The sequence below is a fragment of the Manis javanica genome, chromosome 3 (genome assembly GCF_040802235.1).
Source record: "Manis javanica isolate MJ-LG chromosome 3, MJ_LKY, whole genome shotgun sequence".
Taxonomy (NCBI): Eukaryota; Metazoa; Chordata; class Mammalia; order Pholidota; family Manidae; genus Manis; species Manis javanica.
In genome coordinates this window covers 201558508-201578483 of record NC_133158.1, presented here as the reverse complement: position 1 = coordinate 201578483, position 19976 = coordinate 201558508, and the positions used below count along the sequence as shown (strand labels likewise).

At 36.4% G+C, this 19976-nt stretch overlaps 1 protein-coding gene across 4 annotated transcripts in view; it reads right to left on the bottom strand.

Moving 5' to 3' along the window:
• The window catches only part of ANAPC10 (anaphase promoting complex subunit 10), a 156035-nt gene that overhangs the window by 49326 nt on the left and 86733 nt on the right, over positions 1-19976 (bottom strand). For 2 of the 4 annotated variants that reach the window (XM_073232615.1, XM_037024641.2), the window contains 2 exons: positions 19908-19966; positions 14362-14602 (listed from right to left, as the gene is read on the bottom strand). The exons of 1 other annotated variant lie outside the window; for it this stretch is intronic. In XM_073232615.1, the coding sequence (XP_073088716.1) occupies positions 14570-14602; positions 19908-19966 (92 nt within the window). In that variant the 3' untranslated portion in view covers positions 14362-14569. Of the gene's footprint in view, positions 1-14361; positions 14603-19907; positions 19967-19976 lie in introns of those variants that run through there. One more of the 4 variants, XM_073232617.1, reaches the window with a different exon arrangement.

The window sequence follows — 19976 nt, the reverse complement described above, 5'->3', positions numbered from 1 at the left end:
TAAGTTGCATCCATATCTTGGCTATTGTAAATAGTGCGGCAATAGACAAAGGGGCGCATATGTCTTTTTGAATCGGAGACCTGCATTCTTTGGGTAAATTTCTAGGAGTGGAATTCCTGGGTCAAATGGTATTACTATTTTTAGTTTTTTGAGGAACCTCCATACTGCTTTCCATAATGGATGAATAAATTTACATTCTCATCAGCAGTGTAGGAGGGTTCCCCTTTCTCCACATCCTCACCAGCATTTGTTGTTGTTTGTCTTTTGGATGTTGGCCATCCTACCTGGTCTGAGGTGATATGTCATTATGGTTTTAATTTGCATTTCTCTGATGACTAGCGATGTGGAGCATCTTTTCATGTGCCTGTTGGCCATCTGAATTTCTTCTTTGGAGAAGTGTCTGTTAAGATCCTCCATCCATTTTTTAATTGTTTTTTTTTTTCTTTGCTTCTTGGTTGTTGAGACACATGAGCTCTTTATATATTTTGGATGTCAACCCCTCATTGGATATGTAATTTATGAATATATTCTCCCATACTGTAGGATGCCTTTTTGTTCTATTGATGGTTTCCTTTGCAGTTTGTTTGTTTTTTAGTTTGATATATTCCACTTCTTCATTTTTGCTTTGTTTCCCTTTCCCGGGGAGATATGTTCATGAAAAAGTTGCTCATGTTTATATTCAAGACAGTTCTGCCTATGTTTTTTTCTAAGAGTTTTATGGTTTCATGACATACATTCAGGTCTTTGATCCATTTCAAGATTACTCCAGACAGTAATCCAGTTTCATTATCTTACATGTAACTGTTCAGTTTTGCCAACACCAGTTGTTGAAGAGGCTATCATTTTCTCACTGTATATTCATAGCTCCTTTATCATATAGTAATTGACAATATTTGCATGGGTTTATATCAGGGCTCTCTATTCAAGTCTGTTGACGTAAAGGTCTGTTCTTATGCTAGTACTAAATTGTCTTGATTACTGTGGCTTTGTAGTAGAGCTTGAAGTTGGGGAGTGTAATCCCCTGCTTTATTCTTCCTTCTCAGGATTACTTTGGCTATTTGGGGTCTTTTGTGGTTCCATATGAATTTTAGAACTATTTGTTCCAGTTCATTGAAGAATGCTGTCGGTATTTTGATAGGGATTGCACTGAATCTGTATATTACTTTAGGCAGGATGGCCATTTTGACAGTATTAATTCATCCTACCAAAGAGCATGGGATGAATTATCATTTATTAATGTCCTTATTAATTTCTCTCACGTGTTTTGTAGTTTTCAGGGTATAAGTCTTTCACTTCCTTGGTTAGGTTTATTATCAGGTATTTTATTCTTTTTGATGCAGTTGTGAATGGAATTGCTTCCCTAATTTCTCTTTCTGCTAGTTCATCATTAGTGTATAGGAATGCAACAGATTTCTGTGTATTTTGTATCCTGAAACTTTGCTGAATTCACATATTAGTTCTAGTAGTTTTGGAGTGAATTCTTTATGTTTTTTTATGTACAATATCATGTCAACTGCAAACAGTAGCAGTTTACCTTTTTCCTTACCAATCTGGATGCATTTATTTCTTTGTGTTGTCTGATTGCCAGAGCTAGGACCTCCAGAACTATGTTGAATAAAAGTGAGGAGCATGGACATCCTTGCCTTGTTCCCAACCTTAAAGGAAAAGCTTTCAGCTTCTCACTGTTAAGTATGATGCTGGCTGTGGGTTTCTCATATATGGCCTTTATTGTGTTGAGGTACTTGCCCTCTATATCTATTTTGTTGAGTTTTTATCATGAATGGTTGTTGAATTCTGTCAAATGCCTTTTTGGCATCTATGGAGATGATCATGTGATTTTTGTACTTCTTTTTATTTATATAGTGGATGATGTTGATGGATTTTTGAATGTTGTATAATCCTTGCATTCCTGGGATGAATGCCACTTGATCAAAATATATGATCCTCTTGATGTATTTTTTAATTTGGTTGGCTAATATACTGTTGGGTACTTTTGCATCTATGTTCATCAGGGATATTGGTCTGTAGTTTTCTTTTTTGTGGTGTCTTTGCCTGGTTTTGATATTAGAGTGATACTGGCTTCATAGTGTGAATTTAGAAGTATTCCTTCCTCTTCTATTTTTTTGGAAAACTTTAAGGAGAATGGGTATTTTGTCTTCTCTAAATGTATGAGAAAATTCAGTGGTAAATCCATCTCATCTGGGAATATTGATCTTGGGTAGTTTTTGATTACCAATTCAATTTCTTTGCTGGTAATTGGTGTTTTCAGATTTTCTGTTTCTTCCTGGGTCAGTCTTGGAAGGTTGTGTTTTTCTAGAAATTTGTCCATTTCTTCTAGGTTATCCAGTTTGTTAGCATATAATCTTTCATAGTATTCTCTAATAATTCTTTGTATTTCTGTGGTGTCCATAGTGATTTTTCTGTTTTCATTTCTAATTCTGTTTATGTGTATAGATTCTTTTTTTCTTGATAAGTCTGGGCATGTGTTTATCTATTTTGTTTATTTCCTCAAAGAACCAGCTCTTGCTTTCATTAATCTTTTCTATTGTTTAATTCTTCTCAATTTTATTTATTTTTTCTCTGACCTTTATTATGTCCCTCCTTGAACTAACTTTGTGCCTCATTTGTGCTTCTTTTTCCAGTTTCAATAATTCTGAATTTAGACTGTTCATTTGGGATTGTTCTTCCTTCTTTAAATAGGCTTGGATTGCTATATAGTTTCCTCTTAGAACTGCCTTTGCTGCATCCCACAGAAGTTAGGGCATTGTGCTGTTGTTTTCATTTATCTCCATATATTGCTTGATCTCTGTTTTTATTTGGCCATTGATCCATTGGTTATTTAGGAGCATGTTGTTAAGTCTCCATGTGTTTGTGAGCTTTTTTTGTTTTCTTTGTACAATTTATTTCTAGTTTCATACCTTTGTGATCTGAGAAGTTGGTTGGTAAAAGTTCCATCTTTTTGAATTTGCTGAGGCTCTTTTTGTGGCCTACTATGTGGTCTATTCTGGAAAATGTTCCCTGTGCACTTGAGAAGAATGTGTATCCTGCTGCTTTTTGGGTGGAGTGTTCTATAGAAGTGTTAGGTTCATCTGTTCTAATGTATTGTTCAGTGCCTCTTTCTCCTTACTTATTTTCTGTCTGGTTGATCTGTCCTTTGGAGTGAGTGGAGTGTTGAAGTCTCCTAAAATGAATGCATTGCATTCTATTTCCCCCCTCTAATTGTTAGTATTTGTTTCACATGTTGATGCTCCTGTGTTGTGTGTGTATATATACTTATAATGGTTATATCCTCTTGTTGGACTGACCCCTTTATAATTATGTAATGTCCTTCTTTGTCTTTTGTTATTTTGTTATGAAGTCTGTTTTGTCTGACACACGTACTGCAACAATTGTTTTTTCTCCCTATTGTCTGCATGAAATATCTTTTTCTATCCCTTCACTTTTAGTCTGTGTATGTCTTTGGGTTTGAAGTGAGTCTCTTGTACACAGAGTAGAGATGGGTCTTGCTTTTTTATCCATTTTATAACTCTACATTTTGATCGGTACATTCAATCCATTTACATTGAGGGTGATTATCAATAGATATGTACGTATTGCCATTGCAGACTTTGGATTCGTGATTACCAAAGGTTTAAGGGTAGCTTCTTTACTATCTACCTTAACTCATTTATTATGCTATTATAAACACACTCTGATGATTCTTTTTTTCTCTCCCTTCTTTTTCTCCCTTCTCCATTCCTTATATATGTGGGGTCATATCCTGTACTTTTTGTGTATCCATTGACTGATTTTGTGGGTAGCTGATTTAATTTTGCATTTGGTTCATATTTAGTTGGTCTACTTCCTTTGCTGTGGTTTTATTTTTTTCTGGTTACAGCTATTTAGCCTTAAGCTTACCTCCATCTAGAGCAGTCCCAAAATATACTGTAGAGATGGTTTATGGGAGGTAAATTCCCTCAACTTTTGCTTATCTGGATATTGTTTAATCCCTCCTTCAGATTTAAATGATAATCTTGCTAGGTAGAGTATTCTTCATTCAAGGCCCTTCTTTTTTATTGCATTGAATACATCATGCCACTCCCTTCTGGCCTGTAAGGTTTCTGCTGAGAAGTCTGATGATAGCCTGATGGGTTTTCCTTTGTACATGATCTTTTTTCTGTCTTTGTATCCTTTTAATACTCTCTTTTTGTCTTTGATCTTTGCCATTTTAATTATACATCTTGGTGTTGTCTTCCTTGGGTCCCTTGTGTTGGGAGATCTGTGCACTTCCATGGCCTGAGAGACTATTTCCTTCCCCAGATTGGGGAAGTTTTCAGCAACTACTTCTTCAAAGATACTTTCTTTCCCTTTTCCTCTCTCTTCTTCTTCTGGTACCCCTATAATGTGCATATTTTTCCATTTGGATTCATCACACAATTCTCTTAATATTCTTTCATTCCTAGAGATCCCTTTTTCTCTCTCTGCCTCAGCTTCTCTGTATTCTTGTTCCCAGATTTCTATTCCATTCACTGTCTCCTCTACCTCATCTAATCTGCTTTTAAATCCCTCCATTGTTTGTTTCATTTCAGTCATCTCCCTCCTGAATTCATCCCTTAGCTCTTGAATACTTTTCTGTAGCTCCATTATCATGCTTATGACTTTTATTTTTAATTCTTTTTCAGGAAGATTGGAGATTTCTGTGTCATCGAGCCCTCTTTCTGGTGTTTGAGGGATTTTTTACTGAACAAGCTTCTTCTGCCTTTTCATCATCCTGGAACTACAGGAGTCGTCACTGGCAAATGGCGTGGTTATCAGCTGGGAGGACAAAGCTCCTTCCTCCTTGTTGGTCCCTGTGCCTGTCTCCACTGTCTGTGCCAGTTAACCACACACAGGGAGAGGCCTCTGGGTTAATCACTTAAATTTCCATGGGCGGAGTGGACCTCGGGATGGCCTAGGGCGATGGCAGGTGTTGCAGTTGAGCAGCTTGGGTTCCTCCACATTAACAAGCCTCTTTGTGGCTCCTGGTCTTAGCACCCATCTGCGCTTGTCTGTGCTGCTCAACTGTATGGGTCTGGGTTGCTTAACCATGTGCAGGGTGAAGCCTACGTGTTAAGCTGTGTAGTTGCTGCAGGTGGGGGTGCCCTCTGGATGGTCTGCAGCAATGGCAGGTACAGCGAGTTTGCGTGTGGGTGCCGGTGGAGAGGAAGGAGCAGCAGACTGCTTATCGCAGCTGGAGGCCTTGGGGCTGCATTGCCAACCAGGGGAATAGGGTGCCTGAAGTTCCTGAAAGTTCCCAGCCTGCTGGGCTGAGTGTGCCAGCACGATTTTGTCCACCTGTTCCTTCTCCCAAGCCCTTGCCCCCCTGGCAGCCCTCTTACTGTTGAGAGGTCCCTTAAAGAGCCTGCTTTTCTTTTGTCTCAGGGAAGCCAGTTGTGGGAACCTGTTCACAGTCTTAATCTCAGGCTCTGCCTTCCAGCCCCTCCAATTTCCATAGTACAATGCAATAGGGATCTGTACTCCCAGGGTAGACCTCTAGGGCTGGGTATTTAGCAGTCTGTGCTTCCACTCCCTCCCCACTCTGATGCTTTTCCTCCCACTGGTGAGCTGGGTTGGGGGAAGTGCTCGGGTCCTGCTGGGTCACAGCTTTTTACCTTACCCTTTTCCGTGAGATGTTGATTTCTCCCAAATGTAGACTGGCTGGTGTACTGTTACTTCTGGTTACTCTTTTAGGAGTAGGTATATTTGCTGTATTTTCAAAATATGTGTGGTTTTGGGGAGGAGATTTCCACCACACTACTCATGCCACCATCTTTTTCTCTCCTCTCATCAAATAACTATGTATTTTTAAGACAGGAATAAGCTACAGATCCTAAATCCCTTTACTATGGCAAAGGCAATACAAATGACTTTCTCTTCACATCTTTGACCTACAGTTTCTTCACCCCTAAAATGTAGGAACCAGTTAAATGATCTATTGGGTTCAGTGTGGTGTTAAAATTCTATTATCATGCTATCCTATTATCCAGAGAATTATGTCCAGAAACGAAAGAAAAGAGCAGACGACAAACATAAATAATCTATCCATAGTAAACACCTCTAAAACATTTCCAATTTAGCTTCTTCAATAAGAAAGCGTAATCTCAGAGAGTCTTAGTTGGTGGTAGAAAGGTACTCTGACACAGTCTGACCTAGGCCCAAGGTCAAAGAATTAATGTAGTCATAACTACAGCAAAGTAAACATGGTGGCAGAGGGAATCATTTAGAGTAGATTGAAAATGAATTTGGTATTTTCCCCCCTCTGGTTTTATTCAAACCAATAGAAGAACTACTCCCAAGGCAATTTTGGAAATGTATTTAATAATGAAATATCAAAGTAAATACTTTGGAAATGTATTTAATAATGAAATATCAAAGTAAACACAGCATGAAGCATTTCTCTAGGCCATTTATAGGCTTGTTGGGTGGCTGAAAGGGCTTCCAGTGTATTTGAGATGTGTAGAAATGGCTTATCACAATGAAGTATCTAATGGTGTATCTACTGAAGCATTTAATCTGACTCTTGGTGGGTGAAGATATCAAGTACATCCTGCTAAAGTGCTGAGACTTGCAGGAGATAGGATAATGGCTGCTGTAGGTGGGAGTCCCTAGGCTCACCCTGTGGCTTGTTGATAACCTCAACTTGTCAAAGTTATAATCTGTCACCAGGTATTTTGAATTAGAACATCAGACATTTCATCAATATTTGACAATCCACACCGAGCAAAGAAAGCAATACAGTGTCAAGCAAAGGATTTAATTTAATGAGCTGGCCATAAACCTGTCATGGGTTGTTTTTTCCTAGCTTCTTTTCTTTCACCACTTCCCAAGCCAAATCCCACCAAATACACAGGGTTCAACAAAATCACTCGAGTTGGGAAACAGAAATCCCAGCAGAATTCCCCACCACCTATCTGTATAACCTACTAGAGTACTGGCTGGCCAATAGGGCTTTGGTTTGGCTATTAAATAGAGATTACACTAAATGGCTTTTAGAGCTAACTATCCATTATTCTATCTCATTTTTTTCCTTGGGTAGCTAATAATTTGAAGAACCCTGAATAAGCCCAAATTTACAATTTTTGCTCAAGGAAACTTAATTTCTTTTTTCCTTTTTCCCACAAAATAGTATCTCTATGGTCCAAACAAAAACTGAAGGCACCTATTTTAGCTTTAATCCTTTAGGGAAGTACATAAAGAATGAGCCCAGGAATGGCTGCTCCTTAAACAGCAGTCATAAAGAAAAGAAGATGAAAGTTATAATTTTGAATGGAATTGTTTTCAAAGAAATTCTACATATGAATGAATCTTCTTTTCTAACCTATCTGCGTGGGTGGAAATACCATGCCAGCATCCCTGTGTTGTAAACAGGCTCATAAAAGAAGGGAATGCTGTTAAATAACTGTTCTTATTACAATGGGTTAAAAAAAAAGGCTAGTTCTGAGAAGTCTGGGAATTGAAAATTACTCCTATATACTATTACTAGTGGAAAATGTGTAAGAATAATCTATGTTCAGCTTCGCTGTTGGACATGTAATTATTAATCATATAATTATTGACCATGTAATTACCAGCAAGTTCCAGTGCAAGCAATAGAAAGGTTAAAATGTTCTTAAATGTTGGCCTCTGAGGCTGAAAAGACACATAGTGTAAAGGCCAGATATTCACTCTGATTTTCCCCACAATAGAACAACACATTCAATCAATAATTTCTGGGTGAGGCAAAGGAGAGGTGGTATATAAGGAACCCGGTTTTATAACAAGGATCTAATGAGGAGACAGAGTGGGTTGAAAGAGCAGTCTCTTTAACCAAGTGAGTGACTTAACTTTTAATCTGAAATGGACAGAAGAGTGTAGCTAAATCTAAAGTGAGAACTGAATGCCTTTCCGTGAAGTGGCCTACTCTTAGGCTTTGGTAGGATTAGATTAGTTATTTCTAAGTTCCTTCAAGTTTCTTTTTTCAGTGATTCCTGGAACTTTCAAAGCCTTATCCAAATGAAACATATGCCCAGTTTGAAGGCAAATCTACCACAGAAAAACCTCCTTTCACACCCAGTTCTGTCTTACCTCAGCCAGTTTATTCAAGATTCAGGCCTTTCAGGTTTCTGAGCTCGAATTTTCATTTCAACTGCTCTACCTCCTAGAAATACCTAATGGACTATTAAAGAATTGGCAACGAGTAAAAGAAATATTTCATAACTGGTATTTTTATTTTGGTTAGAAAAATTCACAGGTTATTTTAATTCACTGCGATAGTTCTTAGCCCATTTTAGAAGAGCAGTTGGGGCCGGAATTTTTTTTAGTTAGCTTCTCTGGACTACCTGCAATTCATTAAAAATGAATTCCCAGTTGAGCCCACAGTTAATTAACTGTTCTTTGCAAAATCCATCTGTAAAGATTCAGTATAAAATGTATTTTATTTCCCATTTTGCTTGTGATCCTAAGTTATTTGGTGCCTCTGCTTAGGCTAATCTTGACCGAATTCTCATAAAAACAAACACCACAGTGTCAGAGTGCACAACCTTTGGGCACCACAGTTGCATACCCGGGGCTAACACTGCTCTTGGGATGACACAGAGTATATGAAGCACGAAGGTACTAGGAAGAAGGGGCTTGAAGTGTATGCAGCCCCACATGTAGCTCCCGTTAATGAAGAAGGCATTCACATCCTATAATGCTGAAGTAAGAATCTCCTTCCGTATCATGTTGAAATGTTCTTTGAAGCTTCTATTTATTATATGCTTAGCATCCAGCAGCAATAAAAAAGTGTTTGTTTAGTACGAAGAGCTCCACCCACTTCACTCACACTGAGTCCTGCACTTCTGAGACCCAGAACATATGTGGAAGAGAAGGCAAAGTCAGTTAACAGAGGTAGACTGAGAATTTATTAATTATTAGTTGCCCCTCTGATTAAGTTATAGTCCAAATGATTCCATAAAGTTTCAAAAAGTTAATATTAGATATGAAAGCCCAAGAATCCCTATTAAAATGGAACCCTTTCATTGGCATTTGGTGAAGGAATGAATTGAAATAGGAAAAGAGTACTAGATTAGAAGTTAGAAGACCTGGGTCATTTACTACCTGTGGTTTCAGTCCCATCTGTTTAATGGGGCTGACACCTGCTTTACCTACTTTACAAGCTTGCTTTAAGCATCTAAATGAGGCAATGGCAAGAATGTTCTTTGTAAACAATAAAGCACTTTGTAAAAAAGTTGAATAATTCACTTTCCTGTTATGTGTACAGGAACATGGGATATATTCTTAAATTTTTATTAAAAAGTTTGAAAAGGACACAAAGATTCCTAATAAAATTTTCTACTGTTCTTATCAGAAACATAAGGAAAGGGGTAGTGAGGTAGCAGCTGCCCAAGGAATCAGACAGCAGAGAGACCAAAACCTGGCATCGGGGGAACACTGAATATTCTAAGAAAGTTCGAAGAGAAGAGATTAACAATTTTCCATAAGACCTCATTTCACTTTAATTACTAACTTTGTAACTACAAAACAGCAAAATATTCATGTAAGCAGAGCTATTTATTGGCCACCCCAGGGCACTTGTCCTTAGATTGGCCCCTTCTTGCATCTTTACAATGTTTTTGGACACCTGTGAAATTCTAAAGGCAAAAAAAAAAATGTCTGCTTGCAACCCTCTGGGGTTGCAAGTATTCATGCCTCTGGGTCTTATGAGCCCATGTTACTATTAGTTTATTAATTATTATTAATTTATTAATAAAAATTAGATTATTATCATAGGAAGAGTTAGATTAGACCACATTTGGATGGCAACGATAAACAACACATACTAAGTATTATTTTAATTTATACTAATGCACTTACGATTTATTGCTAATCCAATGAAGGGCTCCTAATTATCTTAGTGCCCCAGGCCTAGAATTACCTAAACAAGGCTAAAATAATTAAACACAAGCATCAATATGAAGTACAAACAATAGTTCAAGACAAAGTTTGGAGATAGGTAAGTTTCTCTGAGAAAGACTGGGGGAAGAAGATATCCCTTGCTTTTTACAAGGCTCAGTTCGGATTAGTCACTTTGATTTCTTTAGAAAGTTGTAAAGTCGCAAAATAGTCATGCATCTGATCCTCTAAGAAGTCACAGAGAGAAACATAAGTGAATACTTTTCTCTATATTGAATCAATTTTTACTGTAACAGGCTTAATCTGTAAAGAAGTGGGAAATAATATAGTCTAGTCAAGTGTTCATATTTATCTTCGTGTCCCCATTCTGTAGCACCCCCTCTTTCCTTACAGTAGTGATATGGGGAGGGAAGGTTTTATTTGATTTGGTCAAAGGTGAGAATCCCGGGACAATATTATCTTTTTAATAGTCTTTGGTTTGACAGAAAACACAAACCCAGAGGCCACATACCTGTCTTATCCACACATACCATCAACATCAATTGGTCTTCTACCACAGCCTCAGGCAGTTTATTCTTAGAAGTATTCTGTCCTCCAACCACTCCTGTATCCTAATGGCCCATGTTGCTTTTGACTTCTCATCTATTCCTTCCATTATCCTCTTATCTACTGTTTGTAAATAGAAATCAGCTAAACCCTACATTTCATAACAGATACGTGACTCTTTCTGACGCTCAAGTAATAAATTATTGATTGCTGCTCTGTAGTATCCAATACTAGATGATGTAAGGTATGTACGATATTCTGAAAATTTATTAAGGGAAACCTCACTGACATGATGTTGGGAGGCCTGCAGGAGAAACTCTCATGCCCACTGCTCCTCATGCATGTCAGGTCCGTTTGGAAGAAATGGACACCATACTGTTTCAGCTACTTTACCACCCAGCAGTAACAAGGAGGCTTCTCCCTTCCACCTCCACAGCCCAGCCAATGAGAGATTGTCATAACTCAGCCAATGAGAAGCCATGATCATAGGTAGAAGTCCCAGTTTACTCCAATGGACTACCTGCTTAGAACAGGCCTCCCAGTCCCACCCTTCTTCTCTAAAAGAGAGTTCCTCTCCTTTGCTCTCCAGACATGCCTATGGCTCTGCTAAAGCTTGCATGTCCTGAACTGTAATTCTCTGCTATACCCAAGTAAACCTGATTTTAAAATTACTGGCTTTAATTTTTAAGGTTAACAATGTATTTAGAGAGAGATATAAAGACAGAGACAGTGAGAAGCAGAGTTACTTAGAAGTAAATATTCAACTTAGTTATTTAGTAGCTGTGCAATTTAGTCAAATGAATGAACCTTGTTTTCTTCATTCTAAAAATGGGATAATAATAATAACTATAGGAATACTGTAGGATTAGGTACAATAATACATAAAGAATGCTTCATCATGAATGGCACAAATGCACTCGGTAAACGTTAACTATTTGAAAGTGGTGAGGACAAGAGGCAGTCCATGCAAGGCATCAAGCAGCACATCAGGCCTAAGGAAACATGAAAGAACCTGGTCCCTCCACATGCCCAACTTCCTCCTCCTTTTATATTTCAGTGTTAAAAGATGCTAGTAATTAACATGAGGAGCATAGAATCTGATGGCAAAAACACTTAAAAGGGAGTTTTTAGCACAGAAGATGAAGATTTAATCTGTTGCTATTCTGCATACTGCTAGAAATTACTTCTCAGGTTGGAAACAGCAAATTCACTAGATAGGCTGGAGTTTGCGGTCAGGCATATGACATTTTTAACAGGCATGGGGAAACAGTCGAATATGGAAACAACTAAATCCTAATTGTTGACATAACAACTTACTCCTTCGTGTAACTCTTTAGGATGGAAATATTTTTTCACTTGACAAATGCACACGACAATGACAAATGCCCTGTGTGTTTTCCATTATATGAAATTAAAGATGTGGTACCATTTCATTATAGTAATATTTCCTTTTACAATCATTTTTACTATACAGTGGTTCAGACACTTTTTCAAACAGAGAGAATATAATTAACCCCTGGGTATACACTACTTGGCTTAAGAAATAAAAACAATATAAATATAAATATAATTGAGCTCCCTACTAAAAATTATCTCATTTCTCAATTCTTCTTTTCCCTGGGCCCCAAGGTAATCACCATGCTGAATTTGGTGTCACTTAGTCACCTGGGAAGAAGTCTCAATGTTACTTTCTCTGGCCAAGATAAAAGGGTTATAAGTCTTTTATCAGTATTCAGAGCTGACTACTCCCTTCGTACCTCTGAGTAGAATTTATGATGTGGCAAGCTCTAGTAGTATCAGAATTGGGCACTTTGTAAAATAAAATCAAAAGAGGGAAAGTATACCATTTTAAGGCCACTCCAACAGTGAAACGTAATGTCCTTTTAAAGAAATTAAGTCAAGGATATTTAGAAACATGTGGAGAATAAAACTTCACAGATGTGGAAAGAATTCAGGCTTTAAGTTTCAGCAGTGCAGCAGACTTTACATGAAAACCCTCCCGCTAGATCAAATGGAAATGCTAGGAAATATTACACAAACTTTAAAAAAAGGCACAGCTAAGCTCATATAAAAGAAAAATATCAAGGTGTTAGGAATAGTGAAGCAAATAAAGCTGCCCTGGCTAATGAGTAGGCTACCCTGTGCTTACCTCAGTGGTGCATGGTTGGCTACCTCAGTAGTTGCAATCTAAGAGTTTGGTTTTTAGAGGAATGCAAAGGATAGGAGATGAGAACTTGGCTCTTGCAAGGTGGAGAATTGAAATTAAGATCCTGCATATAAAACTGGACAGGCCAAACTCTCAGTTGGGGAAAGAAAAGTTGCCCAGGAGCAAAAGAAGACAATAGACAATGAGGAAACTGATTTCTCTGTGGGGAAAATAAATCCTTTGAGAATTCATAATATGGACCTGGACAACACAGAGGATTGAATTTCTGTTACATCTGGTCTAGGATGCTACAAGTTAAGAAATTACAAAGAAGTAAGCCCTAAACCAGGAATCCGCACTGAGTGCACACAGAAATAAACCCAAAACTATCCTGGAAGAACATTCTTATATGCAGGGTGCACAGGGGTTTTACAGAAAAAGCTCCAGTAAAGATAAATTCACAATCCAAGACTTTAAACAAAAGAAAACAGTCTATACTAAGTGGATTCAGCAGCCAAAAAACAGCAGACTGAATCACCCAAGAAATTAACACAAAAGTCAGATGAGACTACTAAATAATTATGACTAAAAGAATTACCACATATTTTAAATAGTCTAAAATTCCCTAAAATTCTGTTGACTACTACAAATTCTGTGTTCTTTAACACACATTAAAAATGAAAAATGGGTGAGCAGTTATTAAGGGAAAGATTAATAACTGCATTTTGGGAGAGGATCAGGGCAAAGCCAGATACAGGAAACATTGACTTACTTGTCACTGAATTACTTTGGTACCATGTAATAACATAAAGTTGCAAATGCACTTAACAATTAGCTACTGTAGAGAAACACTGCTTCCTCTTGGAAATGTGTAAATTGACACTCTTTCTTCAAAAGTACCTGCAAAAAAATACCATGAATGTGGAGCAAACACCTACCTCTACAGGAGCTGGAGGATGCTGGCCTACACATCAAAGCTAACATGGGAGTCAGAGCATTGGGAGAGGTGGTGGTGAAGAAAAATGTTATACCATCTTTAAATTTTTTCCTATATGTAACTATTTGTGATGATTTCTAAATTGATGATAATATATTCACCATTGTCTCCTTACCTAATTTATTCTTCCGAGGCCCCCATCTAACAGGCACCTACATATACATCTCAGCATAATTTCAATATCTATTTGCTGATTATCTTTAAACAAAACAAACTTTTTGCCCAGCCACAGGCAAGCAGGCAATAAATTCTACTTAATATTTCCAGTCATTTCTTGCCACTTTCACTGCCACATGCTTATCTGGTCCCTCATCAAATATTTTGCAAGCTTACTCCACATCAGGTACTGTTGTTCTAAATGCTACATTATTGAGATGGTTTCAGAAACTATATTGCCACCTGTGCTTCCTGCTCCAGTAGAATCTTAATGATTTGACTTTCTTAAAACACATCTCACTCACCTACTGTTCAAAACCCTTCAGTGGTTCTCTGACAGAAGATAGCAGGCCAACCTTTTTATCTTAAAAGGCCCTCCAAAATCTAGCCCCAAACTAACTTTCTGAAGAGTCTCTCACCTCTCTCACAGATGTTTACCTGTGCTGATTTGGGAGGCATTATGCCCCAAATAAGTCATGTAATTTCTTCCTCCAAGACAGCCCAAATGAGTAAAAACAAAACAAAATGCAACTATATTCTATTTACAGAAAACTTACAAGAAATATAAGGATATGAAATGGTACAAAGTAAAAGAATGGAAAAAGATGTAACACTCAAACATTAATAAAAAGAAAACTAGTGTAGCTTTATTAAATCAAAGTATATGCTGTGGCAAAAAACATTACCAGAGACAAAGAAGTATACTTCACAATCAGTGGTTTTGATTCATCAGAAAGACTAACAATTCTAAATGTGTATGTGCTTAATAACATAGCTGCAAAATTGTATGAAGAGAAAATCGGCAAAATTATAAGGAAAAGTAGAATCCACAATCATGGAAAATTTTCATGCAACTTTCCAATTACCTGATAGAACAAGCAAACAAAAAAAAAGTCAGTAGAATATAAAATATTGGGTAACACAATTAATACATCTGACCTAATTAACATAGATGGTGCACTGCACCCCAAAACTATAGGATACAATTTTTATGAACTATTAATACAAATTGAGCATGTTATTAATATCTCTGATCACAGAGTAATAATGCTGTATAGTGATGAAAAATGAGTATTTAAAAGTACCCATATACTGGGAAAGAAAATAAAGGAAGGTATTTCTAAATAACCCATGTGTCAAAGAAAAATATCTAATAGAAATTAGAAATAGTCTAATGAATAATGGATCATTATGTACCAAAATATATATGATCAACCACAGCTGGGCTTGGGTGAAAATTTACAGGTTTAAGTACATATTTTAGATAAGAAAAATGCTGAAAATCATTAATCCAATTATTCATCTCAAAAACTTAGGAAAACTTAGAAAAATAAGGCAAATTAAGCCCCCATAGTAGTACACAAGAGGAAGTATAGAAGTCAGAACAGCTCTCCACCTATTTACAAATAGAAACCAAGCGTATAATTATGTTTTTTTTTATTATCAAATGTACATCACAGTGGTTCAACATTTCCCCTCCCTCTCCCCCCGACCCAGCCCGCTCCCATCCCCTCCCCCTTGGTAACCACTGGTCATTTCTCCTATGAGTCTAATGCTGTTTTGTTCCTCCTGTTTTGCTTTGGTTTTATATTCCACAAATAAGTGAAATCATATAGTATGTGTCTTTCTCCACCTGGCTTATTTCACTGAGCATAATACCCTCTAGATCCACAGGATGGCCATTTTGACAATTATTAATTCTTCCTATCCATGAGCATGTTATAGATTTCCATTTCTTGGTGTCTTCTTTAATTTCTCTCATGAGTGTTTTGTAGGTTTCAAGGTATAGGTCTTTGACCTCCTTTATTAGGATTACTCCTAGGTATTTTATTATTTTTGATGCAATTGTAAATGGAGTTGTTTTCCTGATTTCTCTTTCTGCTAGTTCTTCATTAGTATATAGGAATGCAGCAGATTTCTGTGTATTAATTTTATATCTAGCAACTTTGCTGAATTCAGTCATTAATTGTAATAGTTTTTTGGTGGAGTCTTTAGAGTTTTCTATGTGTCATATCATGTCATCTGCAAATAGTGAGAGTTTAACTTCTTCCTACCGATTCCGATGCCTTTTATTTCTTTGTGTTGCCTGAGTGCCGTGGCTAGGACCTCCAGCACTATGTTGAATAAAAGTGGTGAGAGTGGGCATCCTTGTGTTGTTCCCAAGCCTAGAGGAAAAGCTTTCATCATTTCACTAGTAAGTATGATGTTGGCTGTGGGTGTGTCGTATATGGCTTTTATTTGGGTGAGGTACATACCCTCTATTCCCATTTTGTTGAGAGCTTTTATCATGAATGGATGTTGAATTCTGCTAAATGCTTTTTCAGCATCTGTGGAGACAATCATGTGGTTTTTATCCTTCTTTTTATTAATGTGGTGTATGATCTTGATTAATTTATGAATATTGTACCACCCTTGCATCCCTGGAATAAATCCCACTTGGTCATGATATATGATCTTTTTGATATATTTTTAAATTCAGTTTGCTAATATTTTGTTGAGGATTTTTGTATCTATGTTCATACCTATAATTATGTTTTCACAATTTAATTTTATAAATCAGTTAAGGAATTATTCTAATCTCACACAAATTTTCCCAGAAATAGAAAAATTAAAACTTTCCCATTTTATGAAGCCAAAATAATCCCAACACAAGAACATGCAAAGGCAGTAACAAAAAGGAGTGTCACAGGCCACTCTCACTCATGATGCATCAACCATCGATTCACACAGATGAAAAATTCCTAAGCGAATTTGTAGCAAACCAAATCCAGTGATTCGTAAAGAAGGATAATGCCTATAACAAAGCTGGATTTATTCCAGATGGCTGATATAACATTCAAAAAATAGAATGCAATGTAATAATAAAATAAAGAAAAAAACCTTATATTTATTTCAATAGATGTAAGAAAAGCATTTTATACACTCAATATTCATTCATGATTTAAAAAAAAAACTGGTAAACTAGAAATAAAAGGGACTAGTATTATTTTATTAAGGGTTTCTCAAAAACCCAAAGATGAAAAGGTTAGATTGTGAAACCATCAGGATCAGAAAAAAGATGAATGACTGCTCTCCACGTTCAATTTAATACTCCTCAGACTTCTATTTATTTAATACATATGGAAGGTGTATCTAGAACAATAAGGAGAGAAAGTAAACAGAAGGCATAATGAAAGGAAAAGAAGAAATAAAATAAGCATCATTTAGAGATGAAAAAATCCAAAAGAATCTACAGAAAATTTATTCTAATTGAGAGAAGGTAGAGAGTTGATAGTCTATTTACAAAAGTCAATTCTATTTCAATTTACGAAAACGAACTTCTTTTAAGGTATCATTTATAATAGAATAAAAAAATATCAAATTCCTAGGAATAAATCTACAAAAGATGTACAAGATGTCTCCCAAGAAAACTATAAAAAGTTACTGAAAGACATTAAAGTCTCAAATAACATTGTCTTCCGTAAACTAGAAGACTCGATACTGTAAGTGTTCTTAGATTGATCTATAGATTCAAATCAATCCCAATTAAAAAATCTGCTTGTGTGTGTGTGTGTGTGTAACCTGATACGCTTAATTTAAAAAATATATTTGAGACACTGTTGACAAGAACAAGCTGGAAGAAGCTGATCTACCTGATGTCAAAATGTGTTACAAATCAACAGTAATAAAGACAGTGTGGCCCTGATGCCAGAACAGACAAATTGAATAGAACAGGGGGCTCAAAAACATACCACACATAAATGGATACTAGGTTTGAAATAAAGGTGTCATTGCAAAGCAACGGGAAAAGATGTTCTTCAATACATTATACTGGATCAACTGGATATCCATATAAGGAAGAAAAAAAATGAAATTTAACTCCTGTAATCTATGGTGGTTTACAGATCTAAGTCTGCACAAAAAAGCAAATGAAGTTTTTCAAAGGTAATGTAATATCTTCATGAAGTTCAGGTTATAAAACATTTTAGGGCACTAAAAACAGTAAACATCATAGGAAAGATGGATAAACTGGTTTACATTAAAAATAAGAATTTGTTCATTAAAGCAGCAGCACACTCACAGACTCCAAGAATGGAGTAGCGCTTACCAAAGGGAAAGGGATTGGGGAGGATGGGTGGGAGGGGAGGATTTAAGGAGTGTTATGATCAGCACACATGATACAGGGGGGCACGGGGAAGGGCAAGTGTTGACTCTGTAGCATCTTACTATGCTGATGGACAGTGACTGTTATGGGATATGTGGTGGGGACTCGATAATAGGGAGGAATGGAGTAACCACAATGTCACCCATGTGGAACCTGAGCATAGGATTGTCTATCAATGATACCTTAATAATAATAATAACAATAAAAGATTTCTGTTCAGTAAAAGATCCCATCTTCAAGAGAATGAAGAGGCAAACCACAGAGTGGGAGAAGATAGTTACAACATTTGTAGTTGTCCAAGAGCTTAATATTTAATATACATGTCCTGAAGATATGAAGCACTTTTATAAATCAATCAGAAAAATAGACAAATTTTTTAAATGAGCAAAAAACTAGAATACATTACAAAAGAGGCATACAAATTGCCAACAAACATGAAAAGTGACTTGACCTCATTAGTTAGGGTAAGGAAAATTAAAACTACAATAATACTACACTTACCAAAATGGCTAAAATTAAAAAGACCAACAATACTAAACATTAGGGAGTATATGGAACAGCAGCAACTCATTCTCTGCTGCCGAAATGTGATTCCACTTTGGAAAATACTTTGGCATTATCTACAAAAAAAAACGATCATACATACACCCTTTGAGTGAAGTATGTGTTATATATAATATCTAACAGAAATGCACATGCAGTTTGAGTCAAGACAGGTACTAGAACTTCCTAACAGCATTATTTGTAATAGCCTGACACTAAAAAGTCTGATAATCAACAACAATAGAATGGATAAATTATGGGAGATTTCTATAATACAATACTATATAAATAGCACTAAAAATGAACAAACTATAGCTACATGCAGTGGCACATATATATATTACAAAAATCATGTTGAGTGAAGAGAAAACCAACACAAAAGAAAATATAATTTAATTTATGTATACATGTGTAGATAATGCATGTTATATTAAACATAGGTGAAACTTAGCTATGCCATTAAACTTGGGGTGGAAGCTAATCTTGGAGAGGAGAAAGCAGTAGTGTTTGTGGACAGGACAAAGAGTTATTCCAAGAATACTGAGGGGTTCTATCTAGTCTTTGGCATGTACATGGGTGTCCACTTTGACGTAATTCATTGAGATGGTGTTTTGTGCACTACAGTGTATACACATTATGCTTCATGCAGGCACACACACACAAAATTAAAAAGAAAAAAAAGACTGATAAAATTGGCCAAAGATTACAGTAGGTAGGCTCAGATGCTCATATAATTCCTATACTACTGAGTTACTTCATTTTAGCTTGTAAATAAGAGAAATTTTCCATTAAAATATTTCCTCTTATTATATTCACTAGCTACACAGAATATAGGCAAAATGGTTACTATTATTGAAAACACGAAACTGTGCTTGCACTATAGTGTTTTTCATTATCACTAGCATATTTCATGCTTCAGTTGACATTATCTTTAAAAGGAATTAGAGTATGAATAATACTGTTTCAAAGGCTTCTTCAGTTTTAAAACAAGGCTTTCTTATTTTGAATCCAAAAGTAACTAGACATGAGACAAGCACAGATTGGACCCAAAGGAATGAAGTTGTGTTCCTACTAATGATTTTGTTTAAACACACAACATGTCATATTCCAAGAACTCAAATATTTTTGTAGTGGCCACTTGAGAGCCTTATTTGGAGTTGTGTAAGATTTCTGATGGTCTTGCTTACAATTGTGTTTTTCTAAGAACTCCACTTATCATCTAAATTTCTGGAATGGAAGGAGGGAACCTGGAACAACAGACCTAAATTGGGTGGACATTTCTATGATTCCATAGCATCATCCTCTAAGGAATGCCCTTTGGAAAAGCACAGTTTTCCAGCCAACTTTTTACCCCAGGGAAACTTCTGATAGCCTTCTCCATGGTCGAATCTTAGGTAGTATACATGGTATGTATTAACCAAATAATTTGATTTACATAAAGTTGCTTAAAAAATACAGTTTTTATCCCATAGGCTCCTTCATACCTCATAATGATGGTAGGTGTTAGTCAATCCATATTGCCTTCTTTTTGCCTCCAGTTTTACTATAGCATT